A 19,660-nucleotide genomic window follows, 5' to 3' on the forward strand; every position below is an offset into this window, starting at 1 on the left:
TCAGAATGAATTAAGTAACACCACCTGAGGTCAATATAATGCCAGCTGCTTCACTGCCCATCCTCACACTGCCACTAGTCATAGTGCTAGGGGACAGTTGTGGGTCAGTGTCTCAACTTGTTCCAGCTGTAGAATGGGTCCACCAGTTTGGGTTTATGCATAAATACTTGAGTTTTATATAGGGCTAGTTGCTTCATGACACAATACAACACTGTCACCAGATAGACAGGCTACTGTATGGCCATACTCTCATTCTATGCTCCTCCAGAGCCGGTTCTAGGACCACCTGCTATGACAGAGCAGTTTCCTGTAATCACAGTGAGTTGGATATAACTATAGTACCAGCTGAACCATTATTAATTTCAGTACTCACTAAACATAGAGATTCCTTTAGGACAAATAGTCATCCTACCCAGTCTCCAAATCCATCCTTGGGACCATTGGCTGAGGGATAGAGATCTTTTTCATCAACACCAAAGATGGATTTAACATCAACTGTTCCATTAAGTGTTCTTGACGTCAAGAGATGAAGGCCCTGCTGTAGAGCCAGATTCTAATCCCACGTTACTTCCAGATCTGCAATCTGATTGTCTACCACTGCTTCATCACCATGTCTAACACCATTACCAGGAATAGAGACTGCTGGGCCAATGTTCCCCCATGCACCACCTCCAGAGACAACCCCAGGGACACCTGATGAGCTACAGCAGGCTTCTTCATCAACACTGCCGATTGGTAGAGCACCAGCATCTCCAACACAACATGCAGCAGCACTGCCAGATGAATAGGCTGCTGCAGCACCAAATGGTAATCGCACCACCTCCATCACTGGGTCTTGATACACCAGTTTGGTAGATGTTATTCCAGTACCAAATACATGGAAACAGAAAGTATATGTGTAGTTAATAAGTGTTGGGAGAGGGGCAAATGGGTAATTTTTAAAAACTATGCGCCTTGTAACAGCAGCCAAGACCTTTCCCTGCGCTCTCAGCCACCCTCTCCGTGCCTTACAGCCTGCTCCTGCCAGATGAAGGGCAGAGGGTCCGGGACTGCAGGACAAGAGTCAGACTGAACAGTATGGCCCGGAGCAGGGTCGGCATCTTCAGGCATCTGCATTCATGGGCTCACAACTTACAAGGTGCTCTGATGGCACCATGCCAGCTCTCCACACCATTGCCCTTTGTATCCAGGGGCTCCTGAGCCTTACCACTTGGCACAGACTGGGGGACACATCTATCCCCAGCTCAGCCATGACCAAGTCTCCTTCAGGCAGTTGGGATGTCATTATTGCTGGAATCTGTTGAGTACCAACTGAAAAATCAATCCCAAGAAAAAAGATGCAGGCTGCCCAGCGTGTCCACTCACCCACAAGCCTATGTGAAGGGAGTGTGCTAGCATGGGAGGGTGTGGGGTTGCATGCGGACCCACAGGGGGGAGCGAACAGCGCTCTCGTGCTTCTCCCCCTCCCCCTCCCCTGCAATCTCAGATGAATGGATGCCAGTTCTCTGCAGCCAGCAGCGGCCCTCTTACAAGGAACAGAGAGAGAATGCGTTTAAGAACTGGAGAGAGGGAAGCTTGCAATTAGCTGGGTCAGCGTGAGGCCCAACCTTAACTCAAGTGAACCCTTACACATAGACTTTCTTTGCCAGGTAGGCTTCACCTGACTGTGAAGTCTGGGAACGCTTTCAAATTCCAGGCTCCACTAGAATATCACCACCTCAGAATAGCCATCCTTCTCTTCCGCCAACCCTAGAGAGGATCTTCGTCTCTCTTTAAGCACTGTGGATGAGCTGTGCTTTCCTCAGTGCACTTCTCTCTCTCTCTTTCTCTCTCTCTCTCTCTCTCTCTCTCTCTCTCTCTCTCTCCTTGTTCCCGCCCCCGCACCTGTGCTCCCTACCAGCTCCCCTTGCCAGACACTGTGCTCCCACAGAGTGAGGAGTTCATTCTGGGGTTCCCCACTGTGTCACCGCTGCAAAGGAAGAGGTCAGCCACACATTAGCTGGCTATTTACTTTTTTTTTTTTTTTTTTAGTTTAAAGGACAGAGATTTATTTTCTCACAGTCTTGGAGTCTAGAAGTTCCTATTTATTGAGAGGCTTTTGAGGAAAATCTTCCGTGTCTGTATCAGCTTTTATTGGTGCAGGGCTTCCTCCCAGTTCCTGCGTTTGTAGATGACCTACTTTGAGTGTTCATCTTTATGTGGCAGCCTCCACCGTGTCTCTCTATCTCTGCTGCGTGTTGCTGTTGTTTTTATTACATACTTTTATTGGGGGCTCTTATGTCTCTTATCACAGTGCATACATCCTTTTATATATTTTTTTATCATTTTATTGGGGGCTCATACAACTCTCATCACAATCCATCCATCCATCCATTGTGTCAAGCACATTTGTACATTCATTGCCCTCATCATTCTCAAAACATTTGCTCTCCACCTAAGCTCCTGGCATCAGGTCCTCATTTGTCCACTCCCTCCCCCATCCTGCATGAACCCTTGATAATTTATACATTATTATTTTGTCACATTCTTTTATATTTTGACAAAGGCAATTTGCAAATATTCTATCATTCCAATGGCCCGTAGGGGGCGATATAACACACTGTGGGAAACACTTTAAACGGCCAATAAATTACTCAAGTTGTCATCTGCAAAGTATTATCTAGGTTAAAAAACAGAAGTCATCTCCATGTCCAAGTTGGACATTACAGGGATTGGAAGAGCGGCAAAGCTACTACACAAACTACAGAGAGAGAGATCGCGTTTCCACAGTGTCAGCTACTGCGGAAGACCTGAGTTCTGGAGGACACAGCGTCTCTGGGAGCGAAGAACCATTGCACGTCGTGAGCTGAATCTTCGCCTGTGGACGGTGCCATGCATGTGTGTGCACAGAAATCGAAAGTGACAAAGACACGCACTGGGGAAGGAGTCTAAGGGGAAATAGCTGACTTCTTTTAAAAGAGGACACCCCCGCCCCACCCCCCCAAAAAAAACACCCGGATATTTTTTCTCAAAGCTATGTATTTGAAATTGTTTTTACACAACAACCTTACCGCCCTCTAAGTACTCTCCATTACACTTAATACATTTGCCAATTCTATGATTCCATTCTTCCTTATATTTTTCTTTACCTCTTTTAAGTGGTCAAATCTCTGTCCTTTCACATCCGTCTTCATTTCTGGGGGAAAAAGAAGTCTCATGGAGCGAGGTCAGATGAGTAAGGTGCATGGGACAAGGGAAGCATGCAGTTTTTTGCCAAAAACCGGTGCGCTGAGACGGCTGCGTGAGCAGGTGCGTGGTCGTGGTAGCAAAACCAGCCCCCTGTCTGCCTTTTTTGCTGCACACAGCTACCCAATCTTTACAGAACCCCTAATTAGAAGAAAGCTTGATGAACAGTCTGACCAGGTGGAATGGACTCCAAATGCACTATCCCCCTCACATCACAGCAGATAAACAAACAAATGAGCATGGAGTTTGGGGGGTAGCCCCTCATATGTCTCATTCATGTTCCCCGTTTCAGCACTTTTCCCACAGCCTTGAGATGTATAAGAAAAAGAAATCTCCTATCAGTCTGTATCCTTCCAATGGTGGATGGTGTTAATTGTTAGCATTGTTTTTTTTTCAGAATTCCAAGAATTATATATATATTTTTCTCATCAAGAGGTACTGGAAGAAAATAAAAGATTTCTGTAATTAGGATCTTGGGTCAGATAAAAATTTACAAAAGGATGTTCATAGGTGCAAAACACATGATCTGTGTTAATTATTCTCATCCACCCCCCTTCCAACCCAAAGCGACCCGGTATGACAAGATGGCGGGTCCTGCGGTGGTAACTCTTTATCAGAGTCGAAAGCTTCGTCTTTCTCCAGCTGGGCTGCTGGTGGCTCAACGCAGAAACAGCCCTCCTTCGGGGCTCCTGAGGATCGATAGCACTCAGGATAGTGGGCATAAACTGCTATTTCAACCATTCTGTCACAGGAGTGAGAATAACTGGTAAAATATGAAATTGAAGTTAGAAAAGCGGAGCAATACAAATTGTGGAGTAGCAAATATGTTCTAGTGGGTTATGCAGTGGGCTGATTACAGCTAGGTCAGCAGTTTGAAACCACCAACCACTCCTAGGGAGAAAGATGAGGCTTTCTGACCCTGTGAAGGGCTACCGTCTTGGAAACCCACAGGCGCAGTACTCCTGTGTCCTACAGGATCGCAGCAAGTCAGAATTGAGTCAATGGCAGTGAATATGTTTATTTGTTTGTTTGTTTTTAAATACCAAAAAGTGCTTGTTTTTACATACCCAAACCCCATTTGTGTCCCCACACAATTGGGTCAATTCTATCATGCTGACTCAATTCCATTAAGACATGTTCTTCGGCAGGAAGATTAGGAAGAGTTCTCAGTTTGCTGGCTCCATTATAGCAAACTGGCCTCCTGGTTCAGAACATTTACCTGCCACTTATTTCCCTGAGGTTCCCACATCTCCCTCTTAAGCAGTCTGAGGATCTGCTGTGCCTGCTCCCCTCACAGGCTACATGTGGGCAGCTGGGCTGCCCCACACAGGAGGTTTGTGGGCAAGGCTGTGCCTCTATGTGAGGACGTTGTATATGATGCTGACAGTAATAAACTGCACCATCCTCAGCTTCCACCCTGCTGATTATAATACTGGAACATGTCCTGGCCCCACTGCCAATGAATCTTTCTGGGACCCCAGAGAAATGGTTCAACGTTTTATAGATCAGAGGCCTTGGAGACTGGCCTGGTTGCTGCTCGTGCCAGTACAAATAGGTATTTCCACAACAATGGAGGTGGCTCGGACGTGACTTGCAGGAGATGGAGATGGTGGCTGGCTCTCCCAGTGACAGGCAGGGCGAGTGGAGTCTGCGTCCTCACAATAGCATCACTGGATGCTAAAATAATGACAGAGAAATACCAGGTTATTTATGTGCCAACATTAAGAGCTATGTCCATGATTCCCTTAAGCCATTTATTTCAATCTAAATCCTTTCAAAAAATTATACTCCAAAGATTTCCAATTTCCAAAAAGAACCTGAAAGATGCAAAACCCAATGAGTATTTCTATGTCACGAACTTCTGTGACATTGATTATTTGTTATGAGCAAGTCTTTGGTCTTGCAAGATTCTAGCAGGCAACTTCCAGCTTTATTCTTATACCCAAGACCATATTTTCTAACTACTGTTCCTTCTTCTTTGCTCCAACTTTTGCATTCCTGTTGCCGAGAGTTATCAATGCATCTTGAGTGAATATATGATCAATTTCAGCCTAAAAGCATTGGTGGAATTCTTCGGTTTCTGATATCCAATACATCTTGCCTGAAAGCAGAGAATACCAGAAAGATGTTATTTCTGTTTTACTGACTATGCAAAAACATTCAGCTGTATGAATAATAATAAACTCTGGAGAGCCACGAGAAGTATAGAAATTACAGAACACTTCATTTTGCGCATATGCAATTTGTACATGGATCAAGAGGCAGTTGTGTGAGCAGAACAAGGAAATAAAATGTGATTTAAAATCAAGAAAGGTGTGTCTCATGTTTGTCATACTGGTGAGGATGGCACAGGACTTATTGTGTTTTGTTCTGTTGCACTGATGTTCTGAGTCCAAACCAACTCCGCGGCACCCAGCAGCAATAATACAGTGAGCTCACACCAACTGCCAGCAATTATGGTGACTCCGAATGACCTGAGCAGGGAAGAGTAGACTGTTGCATAGAACTATGGAGTTTAAATATTTATGGGACAAGGCAGCTTCACCTTTATTCATCAGCTCATAGATTTGAACCACTGCGCTTGTGGGTAGAAGTCCAACAAAAGAAATTAAATAAGTGAGCAAAGGAAGTAGGTATGGAGGAAGGGAGATGCTCACCCACCTGATGATTACCCAGGAAAAATACTCAGAAGAGACAATGGTCCTACAAAGTTGGCAACAGGAGAAAGGCGTCCCTTAGAGTTGGCACCCTGAATTCTCTTAAACTGTGAGAAAAAGATATTCTTTTTATGAAAGCCACCCACGTGTGCTATTTCTGCTATAGCAGCATTAAATAAGACAATGCTAAATATGCTTGAGAAAATGAAACATTGTGAAGGAAGGGGTGGAAAGGTACAGCAATGGACTAGGGGGCTGACAAGTCTTGCCTTGGGTGTAAGGTGTGATAGAGATTGTAAGAGAGAAGAGAGGGAGGATAGGAGGAAATGGGGAGCTAGCCACAAGAAGTATGAGAAGAAAATTCTCTGGAGTTGACTGTGTTGGGAATTGCATGAGTCTTCTTAACATAATGGAGTGATTAAATTGTATGATATGTGAAGCATATGCCAGTAAAAGTTTCAGGAAAGAAAGAGGGAGACGAGAAATCAGGAGAGGGGAGTGGAATACAATAGTAAGGGGTGCGGGGGCTCATAAGTGGTTTGAACTGTTGAATGCAGAATTGATAAGTGTGAATTGTAATGCTCCCCCCAAGCAAATTTCAAAAATATTTTAAAAAATCATTCAAAATAGAGTAAAATTAGTTGCACTCAATGGAAGAAGTGCAAGTGCAAAACCTCAGTTTTTCCTTACTCTTCTTGACTTGGAACTTCTAATGAAAAATTTTATGGGAAGACTTTGGTTTAGGAGTGGAAGGTGATCGCTCTTAGTTTGAATAACTATATAATCTAAAAGACAGAACTTTATTTTGAGTCTTTTGGTACAAACTATCCATTAGATGCACTGTTAAGACATGGATATGTCCCTGGGGACAGAGATAACCAAACTAAACCCAAACTTTCTGTGATTCTGACTCTTAGCAACCCCCTAAGACAAAGTAGAACTGTTGCTGCAGGTTTCCAAAGCTCGACATTTTTATCGAGCAAAAAGCCTCATCTTTGTCACCAGAAACACTGATTGCTTGCATTTCTGATCTTGTGGTTGGCAGCCCAACTCTCAGCCTGCTACATGACCAGAGCTCCTCTGGGGCTTACAGATTAGGGCGATGAAATTAGAATCTTTTACATAGGGCTATCAAAGAGATAATTCAGATTATTTTAAGGGGCACTAGTATTGACCCAGTCTGAAGTTACTCATCTTAAATTACCAGTAAAATCTTTTCATGCCTGTAAATCTTGTCACAGTGCCCCATAGAGTAAATGGGAATGTGTAGTTAAAGAAATTGGCTCCAAAAGAAACCAGGTCAAATTCGTTGGCTCCTCATATGCTTCCCTTTAATTGGGCATCAAGGTTCCAACCCTCTTAAAGAGCAGTAGATCAACATCATGCAGTGAGCAATGCTGGGAAGGATGAAGCTGGAGATTACTACCATGGGGCCCGAGGATGTGCTACACAATTGTGTATCTCAGAACATAACCTCCTCCTCGTTTGCCTAGACATATTCCATCATCAGCTGTAGCCCGTATGTATGGATTGTGATAAGAGTTGTATGGGCCCCTAATAAATGATTTTTTTAAAAAGAAGCTACAAAGTGGAAGGAGAGAAGGGTTTGTCTTCTAAAGATCAGATTTCATATGAGAGTAAGTTATAAAGTATAATCACTAGATGGAGACTTCTGGAGCAAGAGGGCAGATCCCTTTACAACAGCTAGGAGACAATTGTCACACACACAAAAATGAAAACAAACCAGATGGCCTGAAATCCCAGAGAATAGCTTGAAAGCTAAGTAAATTGAAACTTCCAAGTTCCAGAGAAAAAGGAAAAGGGATGACCCACTGAGGTGTCACCCAGGTCTCACTCTGCATCACTGGTCCTAGCCAGCCCCGGGTGACCTGCCCAGAACTCTGCCCCAGTCAAGCATCAGGCCCCTCTTCCTAGCTTAGTGCCCCAACCAGGCCCTATACCCCTGCCTAGCTTCCTAGCCAGCCACTATGCATAGATGCATCATTCCAACCAGTCCCTGTACAGATGGGAAGACTTGGAAGAACATACGCAAACAGAGATTTTATCTCAGGACAGGACTATAGACATACTCATCTCAGGACAGAACTACAGGCATACTTTTATTCTAATAATTAGCCTCCCCCCACCCCACTTTTCTTCTTTCAAACCACCACTTTTCTGCCTTTTTTTTCCTCTTAAGCTTTCTTTTTCTATCTCTTTTTCTTCTTCTTTTCCTCTTTCCTCATTTTTCCTCCTTCCTCCCTCTGGGTTCTGGTTTCTATTATTCCTTTCAAGCACCACCTGACAGAGACAACGCCATTCCTGGGATCCAGCAGGGCTCCCAACCTTAACACAGCACTAGGATGCTGTGAAGACAGCCAGAAATTTCAGTCTATGTGAAAATAACAACAACAACTACAACTAGAACAAGCAGGCACAAAAAAGTGGGCAAACTCGGGTTCAAATTGATTTCAAGAAATCAATGCAAAGAATACAAAAACTAGAAACGGTACCCCAAGAACACCAAGCAGAAATCCATCAGATGAGTACTAAAGTAACAGAATTATACAACGCTGTAACAGAATAAAGTAATTTAATTCAAGGAAAGGAAAGCCAAATTGGGTAGCTTGAAGACAAATCCCTCAACTCCGATTTGTGAGAGGAACAATAAACTGAAAGAGTAGAGAATTCTGAAGAAAGCTTAAGAATTATGGGTAACTCTATGAAGAGGGACAACTTACATCTGACTGGGATTTCAGGACCGGAGGAAGCAAAAAAATCAAGAGAAAATAGTATGAGAAATTCTGGGGAAATTTATCCTGACAGCTTAAAAGAGGAGAAAATAACCACCCAGGAAGCTGAGCCAACCTCAAACAAGACAGAACCCAAAGGAACACATCGTGGAAACACAAAGTAGTCAAACTGTCTAATAGTGAGGACACGGAGGGAGTCCTGAAAAGAGCTAGGGAGGAGACCCTGCTAAGGAAAACCATTAAGACTATGCTTGGATTTTCCAGCAGAAACCAACGCAGGCTAGAAGAAAATGGAATGAAGAATATAAAATCCTGAAAAACAAAAACCCTCCAATTAAGAATCTTATATCCATCAAAATTATCTCTCACATATTATAGAGAAATAAGAGTATTTCCAGATGAGGATAAATTAAAGAAATTTGTAAAAAGCAAGGTTAGCATTACAAAAAATACCAATGGGAGCTCTCAGGACAGATAATCAACAAAAACTACAGATATAATTGAGATCAACATACAAGGCAACACCACTCAGAAATAAAAACACTCAAAATACTATTTTAAACAGTAAGAACTATAGGAAGAACAGAGAAACTAATAACACTACAAAAAACACACATCAAAATGACAGCAACAAATCTATGCATATCAATTACAACATCAAATGTTTATTGATTAAATGCACCATTCCAGAGAAAGGGTAGGAGAGTGGCTAAGAAAACAAGACCCATCCATATGCTGCTTAAAAGAAACACACCTTAAACCAAGACAAAAATAAAAATCAAATGATGGAAAAATACATATATCGAGTTGATGACAACCAAAATAAAGCTGGAGTGGTAATATTAATCTCTGATAAAAATAGATTTCAAGGCAAAATCATAATAAGAGGCAAAGTAGGGTACTACATAGTGATTAAAGGGAGCAAGAACTAGAAGACCTAACCATAAAATGCACATAACTACCCACCCAGGAACCCTCACAATGTATTCATCAAACTCTTATAGAACTGAAGAGAGGAATAAGCAATTCGACACTAACAGTAAGAGCCTTCAACAAACTACTCTTGAGGAAGGACAGATTATCAGGAGAGAAAGTCAATAAAGACACAGAAGAATTAACAGCACAATTAACCAACTTGATTCACTAGACGTATACACTCTACAACATCACATTCTTGGATTATCACATTTTCTTAGACTGCTATTCTAAAAAATTACAAAACAACAAGAGGAAGAGCAAAGGCAAAAAACCAAATTCATGTCAACTGGACAGCACATTGCTTAACAACTGGTGAGTAATTGAACTAAGGAAGGGATTTTTGAAAAGTCCTTGAAACAAATGAGAATGAAAACACATCGTACCCAAACTGTTGGGATACAACAAAATCAGTCCTCAGAGGGCAATGAACAGTAATACATGGATATATGCAAAAATGAGAACACAAATCAATACCTTAACCTGCCATCTCTAACAACTAGAAAAAGTACAACAAAATAAGGTTCCAATCATAAGGATAAAAGAAAGCATAAGGTTAAAACAGAAAGAAATTAATTGGAAAACAGAAAAGCAATAGAAAAAATCAATAAGACAAGAATTTTTTGAAAGAATTATTCAAATTGACAAACCACTAGCAAACTTACCAAAAAGAAGAGAGAGAAGATGCAATTATTAAGAGATGAAATGAGTGATGTCACAACAAATCTAAATGAAATAAAAAGAACAATAACACCTTACTATGAAAGACTGTACTCCAACCAATTAAAAAAAACTAAATAAAAGGCATATTTGTAGAAACACCTTCTATTCTAATGAACAAAGACTAAGGTTGAAAACTTCAACAAACCCATAATAAAATATGAAACAGGTCATTAAAAAACGTCCAACCCCAAACCAGGGGCAGATGTTTTCACCACGGAATTCTGCCAAGCATTCAGAAAAGAGCTGACATCAATTCTAAACAAAATATTCAAGAATATAGAAAAGGAGAGCAAACCTCGAGCTCATATCATGAAGTGAACATAACTCTGCCAACAACACTAGCAGAAACACTACCAAGATAGAAAACTACACACCAATATCCCTTACACTTGCTGCTTCAACTCACAGAGCCTCTGAAGGACAGAGCAGAGCTTCCCAATGGGCTTTCAAGATGATACATTTTTAGAGAAGTAAAACGATGCATTTTCCTCCCAATGAGCAACTGGTAGTTTTAACCTGATGAACTTCCAGTTGAGAGTTCAACATGCAACCTAATTCTAAAAAAAAAAAAAAAAAAAAAAATTGACTGGCCAAGAGAATACAACAATACCTTAAAAGATAATACACCAAGATGAAGTGCATACGCCAAGATGAAATGCCTTCTCCACCTGAAATATATAGAAATCAAATTGACTACATGCGTGGTCACTCTGGAAAAACTCACTATCAGCTGCTAAAACGAGGAAGGAGCTGACTGGAACAGACTGCAAATTGCTCATATGTAAGTTCAGGCTGAAGATGAAGAAAATTCAAGCAAGTCCACAAAGCCAAAATATGACCTTGAATATATCCCAACTGAATTTTGAAAACATCTCAAGAACACATTTGCTGCATTGAACACTAACCACAAAAAACCTGAGGAGTTGTAGAAGGACAGCAAGAACATCAGTCATGAAAAAAGCAAAAGGTCATTAAAGAGACAGGAAAGAAAGAAAAGACCAAAGTGATGTCAGAAGACACTCTGAAAGTTGCTCTTAACCACAGAGTAGCTAAATGATACTGTGGTGGTCACCCCTACATTGTTAATTGTCTTTCTTTTCACTCAAATGAATACATGTCTCTTGTCTGGTTAGTGATTTTTCCTTGCCTCCCATCCCTGGTAACAAAAAAAGTTTTTAGTTTTTCTTTTTTGGTAGGTAACACTTTCCTTGACTCCTCATGGAGGACCATCAAAAAGGAGGCAGAGCCTGGGGCGGTGGATTGACACAGTGGCTGCAACAATAGGCTCCAACATAGCAACATTTGCGAGGATTGTGCAGAAGTTAATTTTGTTGGGCTGCACATCAGGTCGCTTTGAGTCAGTATGAACTGGATGGCACCTAAAAACAACAAAATCATACAACATTTATCCTTTTCTGATCTTTTGCCCTGCCACTTTGCTGAATCTTCCAATTAGTTCTAATAATTTTCCTGCTGAATCTTTGATGGGATCTTCTATGTAGAGGATCATATAATCTGCAAAAAGAAATCATTTTATTTCCTTTTATTTAAATCATTTTATTGGGGGCTCGTACAATTCTTATCACCATCCATCCATTGTGTCAAGCACATTTGTACATTTGTTGCCATCATCATTCTCAAAACATTTGTTTTCTACTTGAGCCCTTAATATCAGCTCCTCATTTTCCCCCTCCCCCTCCCTCATGAACCCTTCATAATTCATAAATTATTATTATTTTGCCTATCTTACACTGTCCAATTTGTTCCTTCACCCACTTTTCTGTTGTACATCCCCCAGGGAGGAGGATATATGTAGATCCTTGTAATCCGTTCCCCTTTTCTACCTCACCTTCCCTCCACCCTCCATTTATCACAACTCTCACAACTGGTCCTGAAGGGACCATCTGTCCTGGATTCCCTGTGTTTCCAGTTCCTATCTGTACAATGTACATCCTCTGGTCTAGCCAGATTTGTAAGATAGAATTGGGATCATGAAAGTTTGGGAAGGAAGCATTTAACAAGTAGAGGAAAGTGGTATGTTTCATCATTGCTATCCTGCACCCTGACTGGCTCATCTCCTCCCCATGACCCTTCAGTAAAGGGGTGTCCAGTTGCCTACATATGGGCTTTGGGTCTCCACTCTGCACTCACCCACATTTACAATGATATGATGTTTTGTTCCTTGATGCCTGATACCTGATCTCTTCGACACCTCATGGTCACACAGGCTGGTGTGCTTCTTCCATGTGGGTTTGTTGCTTCTGAGCTAGATGGCTGCTTGTTTATCTTCAAGCCTTTAAGACCCCAGACGCTATATCATTTGATAGCCAGTCACCAACAGCTTTCTTCACCACATTTGCTTATACACATATTTGTCTTCAGTGCTTATATTAGGAAGGTGGGCACCCACTGATATGATTTTTTGTTCTTTGATATCTGATATCTGGTGCCTGATACACCTCTTGGTCACACAGGCTGGTGTACTTCTTCCATGTTGGATTTGATGCTTCTGAGCTAGATGGCTGCTTGCTTACCTGCAAGCCTTTAAGACCACAGATGCTGTATCTTTTGATAGCCAGGCACCATCAGCTTCCTTCACCACATTTGCTTATGCACACATTTGTCTTCGGCGATCATGTCGGGAAGGTGTACATCGTTGAATGCCAATTTAATAGAACAAAGTGTTCTTGCATTGAGTAAGTACTTGAGTGGAGGTCCAATGTCCATCTGCTGCCTTAATACTAAACTTATGAATATATGCACGTAGATCTATTTCCCCACCATCCTACATAAATACATTTACATATGTACATGCCTGTATTTAGACCTCTATAAATACCCTTTGTCTCCTAGTTCTTTCCTCTATTTCCTTTAACTTTCCTCTTGTCCCACTATCATGCTCAGCCTTCATTTAGGTTTCACTAATTTCTCTCGTTTATATTGCCCTTACCAGGCCTCTCACACCCTCCTTGCCACTAATTTTGGATCACTTGTTGCTCCCTTGACACTGAGTTGGTCAACACCACCTTGTTACCCCCACCTACCCCTCTCTCCCCCGCCTCCCTGGAACCATCAGTCCCATTGTTTTCTCCTCCAGACTGTTTATCCAGCCTATCTCATCTAGATATATCTGCAGACATAATAATATGCACCCAAAAAACAAGGCATAGCAAGACAAAGTGACAAAATAGAACACAATGATGACAACAAAAAGAAAACCAATGACCCATAAAAGAATAAATTAATTTTTTAAAAAAGAAAAGATTTTTAAAATTTGAAAAAGAAAGAAAAAGCTGTAAATAGATCAAGGTCTGATTTTTGACCTCTAGGTGTGTCCTCCTGCCAAGGCCAATGGGGTGCCATGCTCTAACACACAAAACTATCCTTTGTACTCCCTTGGGAACTCCCTGCTCTGCTCCCCCTGTTGCTCTGCCACACACATTTAGTGTTTTGCCTCGGTATCGCAGGGTCAGTCCAGGCCAATCCCAACACTGAGTCTCCACGTAGGGTCATGAGGTCAGTGAGGGACTTTGTGTCTCATAGTGCGATCAGCCATATGACCCACTCTGTGCATTGGCTGTTCAGAGCATCGTCCTCCAGGCCTGGTGGGCCAGGGTGTGCTCCACTCTCTCTTCCTCCCCATTCATTTGCTCCCATGGGCTCTGATCAGACATGTCCCCTAGCTGCAGCTTCCGTGCTGTCCTCCAAAGTAAATTATTCTCAGGGGAGGGGCAGTTGTCCATGTAGCTGGTATAGGGGCCCAGCCCTCAGGCCCCTCTGCTGGCTCCAGTCTCCATGCCAGCATGCTGCATTCGCATCCTGGAACACTGGATTTAAGTCTGCTCCCCTCTTTCCCTGTGGAGACACAAACATTTCCTTCCCCTTGGGTGAGTCAGTGCCCTATTCCCCAAGCACACATCTCTCTTTTTTTCTTCCCTTTCCTCCCTCCCCACCACCCCACCACCTTTAGTTGGCTACCATATGTACCCCTGGATTTGGTCTGGCCCCTGACATGCTGCCTGGACCTCACCCCTGGAGTGTTTGTATGCAGTAGCTTTTTCCCTGTGCCCCTTTTGCATTTTTCTTTTCTGTTTTTTAATAAACAACGCAGCGGACTCATGTTGTACTTGTCCTTTTGTGCTTGGCTTACTTCATTTAGCATAATTTCTTCCAGTTCTTCCCATGTGGCGATATGCTTAATGCGTTCATCACTGCTTTTTAGCGATGCATAGAACTCCATCGTATGTATGTACCACAGTTTTTTAGTCTATTCATCTGTTGATGGGAATTTGGATTGCTTCCAAATCCTTGCATTTGTGAACTGTGCCACAATGAACAGTGGAGCACAGATGCATGGCTGTGGTTTATTACTTGCCCCTTCTGGGTATATGACCAGTAGGGGGATTGCTGGGTCATATGGCAACTCAATTTCCTCTGTTTTAGAAATTGCCAAATCGATTTCCATAGTGGCTGTACATACCTACGGGTCCACTAGCGGTAGATGAGAGTTCCACAGCCCCTCCAACACTTGTTGATTTCTAACTTTTGGAATTGGGCTGTCTTTGAGGGTGTTAGGTGGCATCTCAACATTGTTTTAATTTGCATTTCTCTTATGGCTAACATCGGGAAAATTTCTTCATATGTTTATTGGCCATTTGGATTTCTGCCTCTGTGAAGCTTCTGTTCAGGTCCTTTGCCCACCTCCTCAGTGGGAAATTAGTTTTTCTCTTTTTGGAAGCTTGCAAAGTATTGTAGATTTTAGTAATAAAGCCTTTGTCTGATGTGCCATTGCTAAAGATGTTTTCCCAGTCTGTGGACTCTTGTATTACTCTCTTGGTAAATTCTTTAGATGTACACAGGTGTTTTATCTTCAGTATATCCCATTTGTCAATTTGTGCTGCCTCTGTGTCTGTGTCCTTCCCTATTTCTGATAGTCTATGTATCCCTGTTCCAAAGTTCACAAGTTGGTCCCAATTCCCTCATTGATGGGCCTAACAGTTTGGGGTTTAACTTCAAGGTCTATTAACCACCCTGAGTTTATTCTTGTGCATGGAGTGAGATAAACATCTTGCTTCATTTTTCTGTAGGTAAATATACATTTTTTCCCAGCACCACTTATTAAAGAGGGGATCTGCTTCCCATTGGATGTTTTTGGGCCCTTATCAAATATCAGTTGTCTGTATGCTGATCATTTTATTTCTGGGTTTTCAGTTCTTTTCTATTGGTCTTAGTATCTGTCATTGGACCAATACCATGCGGTTTCGAAAACTGTGCCTTTATAAAAAGTGCTAAAGTCAGGTAAAGCAAGCCCTCCCACTGTGTCCTTCTTCTTGAGTAGTTCTCTGCTAATTCTGGGCTTCTTCCCTCTCCATATGAAGTTACTGTGCTAGTCTGGGTACTTCAGAGAAACAAATCCACAGAAACTCATGTATAAGAGAGAGTTTTATATAAAGGTTATGTGTGCATCAAGAAAACATCCCAACCCAGTGCTGCCCAAGCCCACAAGGACATAACTCATATGTCCAACACCAGTCCACAAAGTCCTCCTCCATCTCACAAAATAGACACAATGATGCCGACTTCAGGAGGAAAGCCAAGTCAGTGAGTGTGTAAGCATCTCAGCACTGGCAGGTGTCTCCCCCTGGGTTCTCCAGCACGCAGGGCTACATCTGGGTAGGACCATTTGGTTTCTTCTTGGGGGTGTCTTGCAGGAAGTCAGTCTTGCAAGCTGAAGCAGGGAACTGCTAAAGCAGCTGCACCCTGGTGCAACCATCATGAACAAGAGACCCGAGAACTCAAAAGACGAGGCTTACCGAGCTACTTATCCCTCCATCCTTCAATTAATCCCACATGTGTTTATAGGCCAGGTTGGCACAATAAACTAACTAACTCAGTTGGTAATCAGTTTTTCCATTTCTTTGAAGAAAGTTGAGGGTAATTTTATCGGGATTGCACTAAACTTATATAGTGCCGTGGGCAGAACTGACATCTTTACTATATCGAGTCTTCCAATCCATGAGCATGGGTTATTCTTCCATTTGTTGAGGTCATTCCTGGTTTCTTGTAATAGTGTTCTATAGATTTCCTCATATAAATCTTCTGTTCTTTTAGTCAGGTATATCCTTAGATATTTCAATTTGTGCTTGGCGATTGTGAAGGATACCACCTTTTTGATCTCCTCTTCTGTGGTGTTATCCAATGTGTATAGCAGTCCAATGGACTTCTGTTTGTTGATCTTGTATCCTGCCACCCTCCCAAACTCCTCTATTGCTTCCAGTACTCCCCTTGTGGAGCTTTTGGGATTTTCCATATATAAAATCTTATCACCTGCCAATAATGATAGTTTCACCTCTTGCTTCCAAGGCGAATACTTTTGATGTCTTTTCTTTGCCTTATGCTGTTAGCTAAAACCTCCAGTATGATATTAAATAAGAGTGGGGACAAGGGATATCCTTGTCTGGTCCCCTTTTTCAGTGGGATTGTGTTGGTCTTTTCACCATTGTCTACCACGTTGGCTGTTGGTTTTTCATATATAGCTTGTATTGTCTTGAGGAATTTTCCTTCCATTCCTATCTTCTCAAGTCTCTTAAACAGGTATTGGTGTTGGATGTTGTCGAATGCTTTTTTTACATCTATCAATATTATCATGTGGTTCTTATAGTTTTTTATGTCAATGTGGCAAATGATTCTAATAGTCTTTCATATGCTGAACCATACCTGCATCCCTTGTATGAATCCCACTTGGTCATGGTGAATTATTTGTTTTATATAATTTTTTATTCTATTGGCCAGTATTTACACTTTACATAATAATTAACTCAAAATAAATCATCATAGATTTAAAAATAACCCCAAAAAGTCTAGCAGGAATCATAGGAAAAACTACTTAGGTTCTAAAACTTATCAAAGAATTTTTAGATTTGACACTTAAAGCATAGTTTATAAGGGGAAAATGTGGACATTTGATTTAATCAAAATTAACTGCTTTGTTTTTCAAAGATTCAGTTAAACAAAAACATACCAAGACAAACAAACAAGATGAACCCAACAACAATAACAAAATAAAGCAGAACAAAACTCAACTGGAAAGAAAGCAAAAAATGATAAAGACTACAAGAAATTTGAAAGGCATCAAAAGGGAGAACAAAATAGGTAAATCTATAGCGACAATAACTGGATGAATAGTTTCTCAGGGTTATGGCAAGGGCAGTTGGAGGGAAATGAGGGGCTAATTATAATGAGTACAAGAAAACAAAATATTCTAAAATTAATTGTGGTGATAACAGCACAACTCTTTAATAAGTTTAAACCATTGAATTGTATATGTGAATAATATATCAATAAATGTATGAGAATTGAATAGTTACAAAAATAAATCAGGTAAAAGGATTTAAAAAAGACAAACTGCATAGTGGGAAAAAATACTTGAAAGTCATATACCCAAGATGTACTCAACTTGCGTGGCCGCCTATCTATGTCATTTGGTGTTGTGCTGACAAAATTCAACTGAAAAATATACGCAGGCAGGGACCTCAAGAGGCCTTTTGTGCCAACACTCCATGTTCCTCCTGCCCCGCCCATTTAGCTCTGCCACTTCAGGGTCGGTGCAGCTGTTTGACGCCTAAACTGTGGGTCCTTGAGGCCTGGCCAGGCACTCATGGTTCAGTTGTCTCAGCTGCAACCATTCCCCTGAGTTTTTTAGGGTCTTCCTCTTCCTCAGACTCAGAGAATGCACTGTGTTTGCTCACCCATACAGGCCATTCAGCTGGGCAGCTGGGCCACCACACACAGAGGTTTTTGTTCAGGGCTGTACCACTGTGGAAGGATATTTTCTGTACTGCTGACAGTAATACACTGCAGCGTCCTCAGCCTCCACCTTGCTGATTTTCAGAGTGAAATCCGACACGGACCCACTGCCACTGAACTTCTCATGCACTCCAGCGGCCCTTTTGGAAACGTCATAGATCAGGGGCTCAATAGTCTGGCCTCGTATCTGCCGGTACCAATGCAAGTAGGTATTTCCATTATCGTGTACGACACTCTCACTGGCCTTGCAGGAGATGGTGGCCGGCTCTCCTGGGACGATGAGCAGGGAGGCTGGGGTCTGAGTCATCACAATAGCTCCCCTGGAAGCTAAAGTAATGAGAGAAAAGTACAAGGTTAGGTGCAAACATTATGCGATCTCTGTATTCTTTTTCTTCTGTTATTTGCTCTAAACTAAACTATGATTTCATTTTATGATTATTTTGGTGATTTTTATTCATACCTCAAAAATATCCAGTCATACCAAAGAACCAAAGACATATGAGGCAGAAGGTTTCCTACACCATCTCCCACGTTCTGTGTCAATCTCTTCACCAGAGGACAAACAGATCCCTCTACTTTCTAGCGTCTTCCTCACATTCATAGATCAAAACTGACACGGCACGTCCTAAACAGTCACACCTGCATCTGAGATGCGGACAGAATGCACATGGGAATGCTGGGGCCTCCAGAGCTGACTCTCCCCACCCCACCTCCTCCTCATCTCCCTTCTGTTCTTACCAGGGATGCAGAGCAGAAGCAACCCCAGCAGCTGAGCGGAGAACCTCATTTTGAGAAGTGGAACTGATGAGCCCTGATAAATCAAGATCGATTGAGACTGGCCTTTTATCTCAGAATGGAAAGGAAAGAGCCTCCAAGGGGAAGTGTATGCAAATCCTTTGATGAGGACAACAGTTTGTAATGCGACAAAAGGATGATAGTTTTAAGTGTTTGGTGGAAAATCAGTAGAGAGAAAGTTGACACTGCCAGTAGTACTGGGAAGAAGGAGTCAACTTGAAAGGCTGGATAGATGGAGAGGAATATTCCAACTCATAGTGATCCTATAGGACGGAGTCTCATGGGGTTTCCAAAGCCAGTATCTTTAGATAAGTTGACTGCCAAGTCTTTCTCCCATGGAGCAGCCAGTGGGTTCTGTTTACCTTCAAGTTAGTAGCCAACCACTTAACACTGCGCCACTAGGCTCTCTCTCCCCATGTATATGTGTGTGTGTGTGTGTGTGTACACATTTTGAAGACTCCCCTCTTTCAAGGGGAGTTGGGGAGTAAATAAGGCAGGAGCAGGAAGGGAGCACTGCAGCTGACCCTGAGAGCACAGCTCACTGTGGGAGCGAATCTACAATTGGGGGAGGCAATGCTCTAGGAGGGATGTGGTGGTGACTGTACAGTTCCCTCTTATTATGTTTGAAAGACCGAACCACTCAAGTCTATGATATGTAAATTATGTGCCAATAAAACTGTTAAAAACTCAATAAAATAATTTTTAAAATAATTATAGTTTAAAAAA

The 19,660-nt window shown here is 42.0% G+C and overlaps 1 gene segment (V, D, J or C); it reads right to left on the bottom strand.

The window, feature by feature from the left end:
• Positions 1-18,134: 18,134 nt before the first annotated feature.
• Positions 18,135-18,926, bottom strand: LOC101645323. The segment is given in 2 exon segments: positions 18,135-18,466; positions 18,878-18,926. Coding segments are annotated over 2 exon segments (381 nt in total).
• Between the last annotated feature and the right edge of the window lie 734 nt (positions 18,927-19,660).

The sequence above is a fragment of the Echinops telfairi genome, unplaced genomic scaffold (assembly GCF_000313985.2).
Source record: "Echinops telfairi isolate 266 unplaced genomic scaffold, ASM31398v2 ScPeMD7_7467;HRSCAF=8505_1, whole genome shotgun sequence".
Classification (NCBI taxonomy): domain Eukaryota; kingdom Metazoa; phylum Chordata; class Mammalia; order Afrosoricida; family Tenrecidae; genus Echinops; species Echinops telfairi.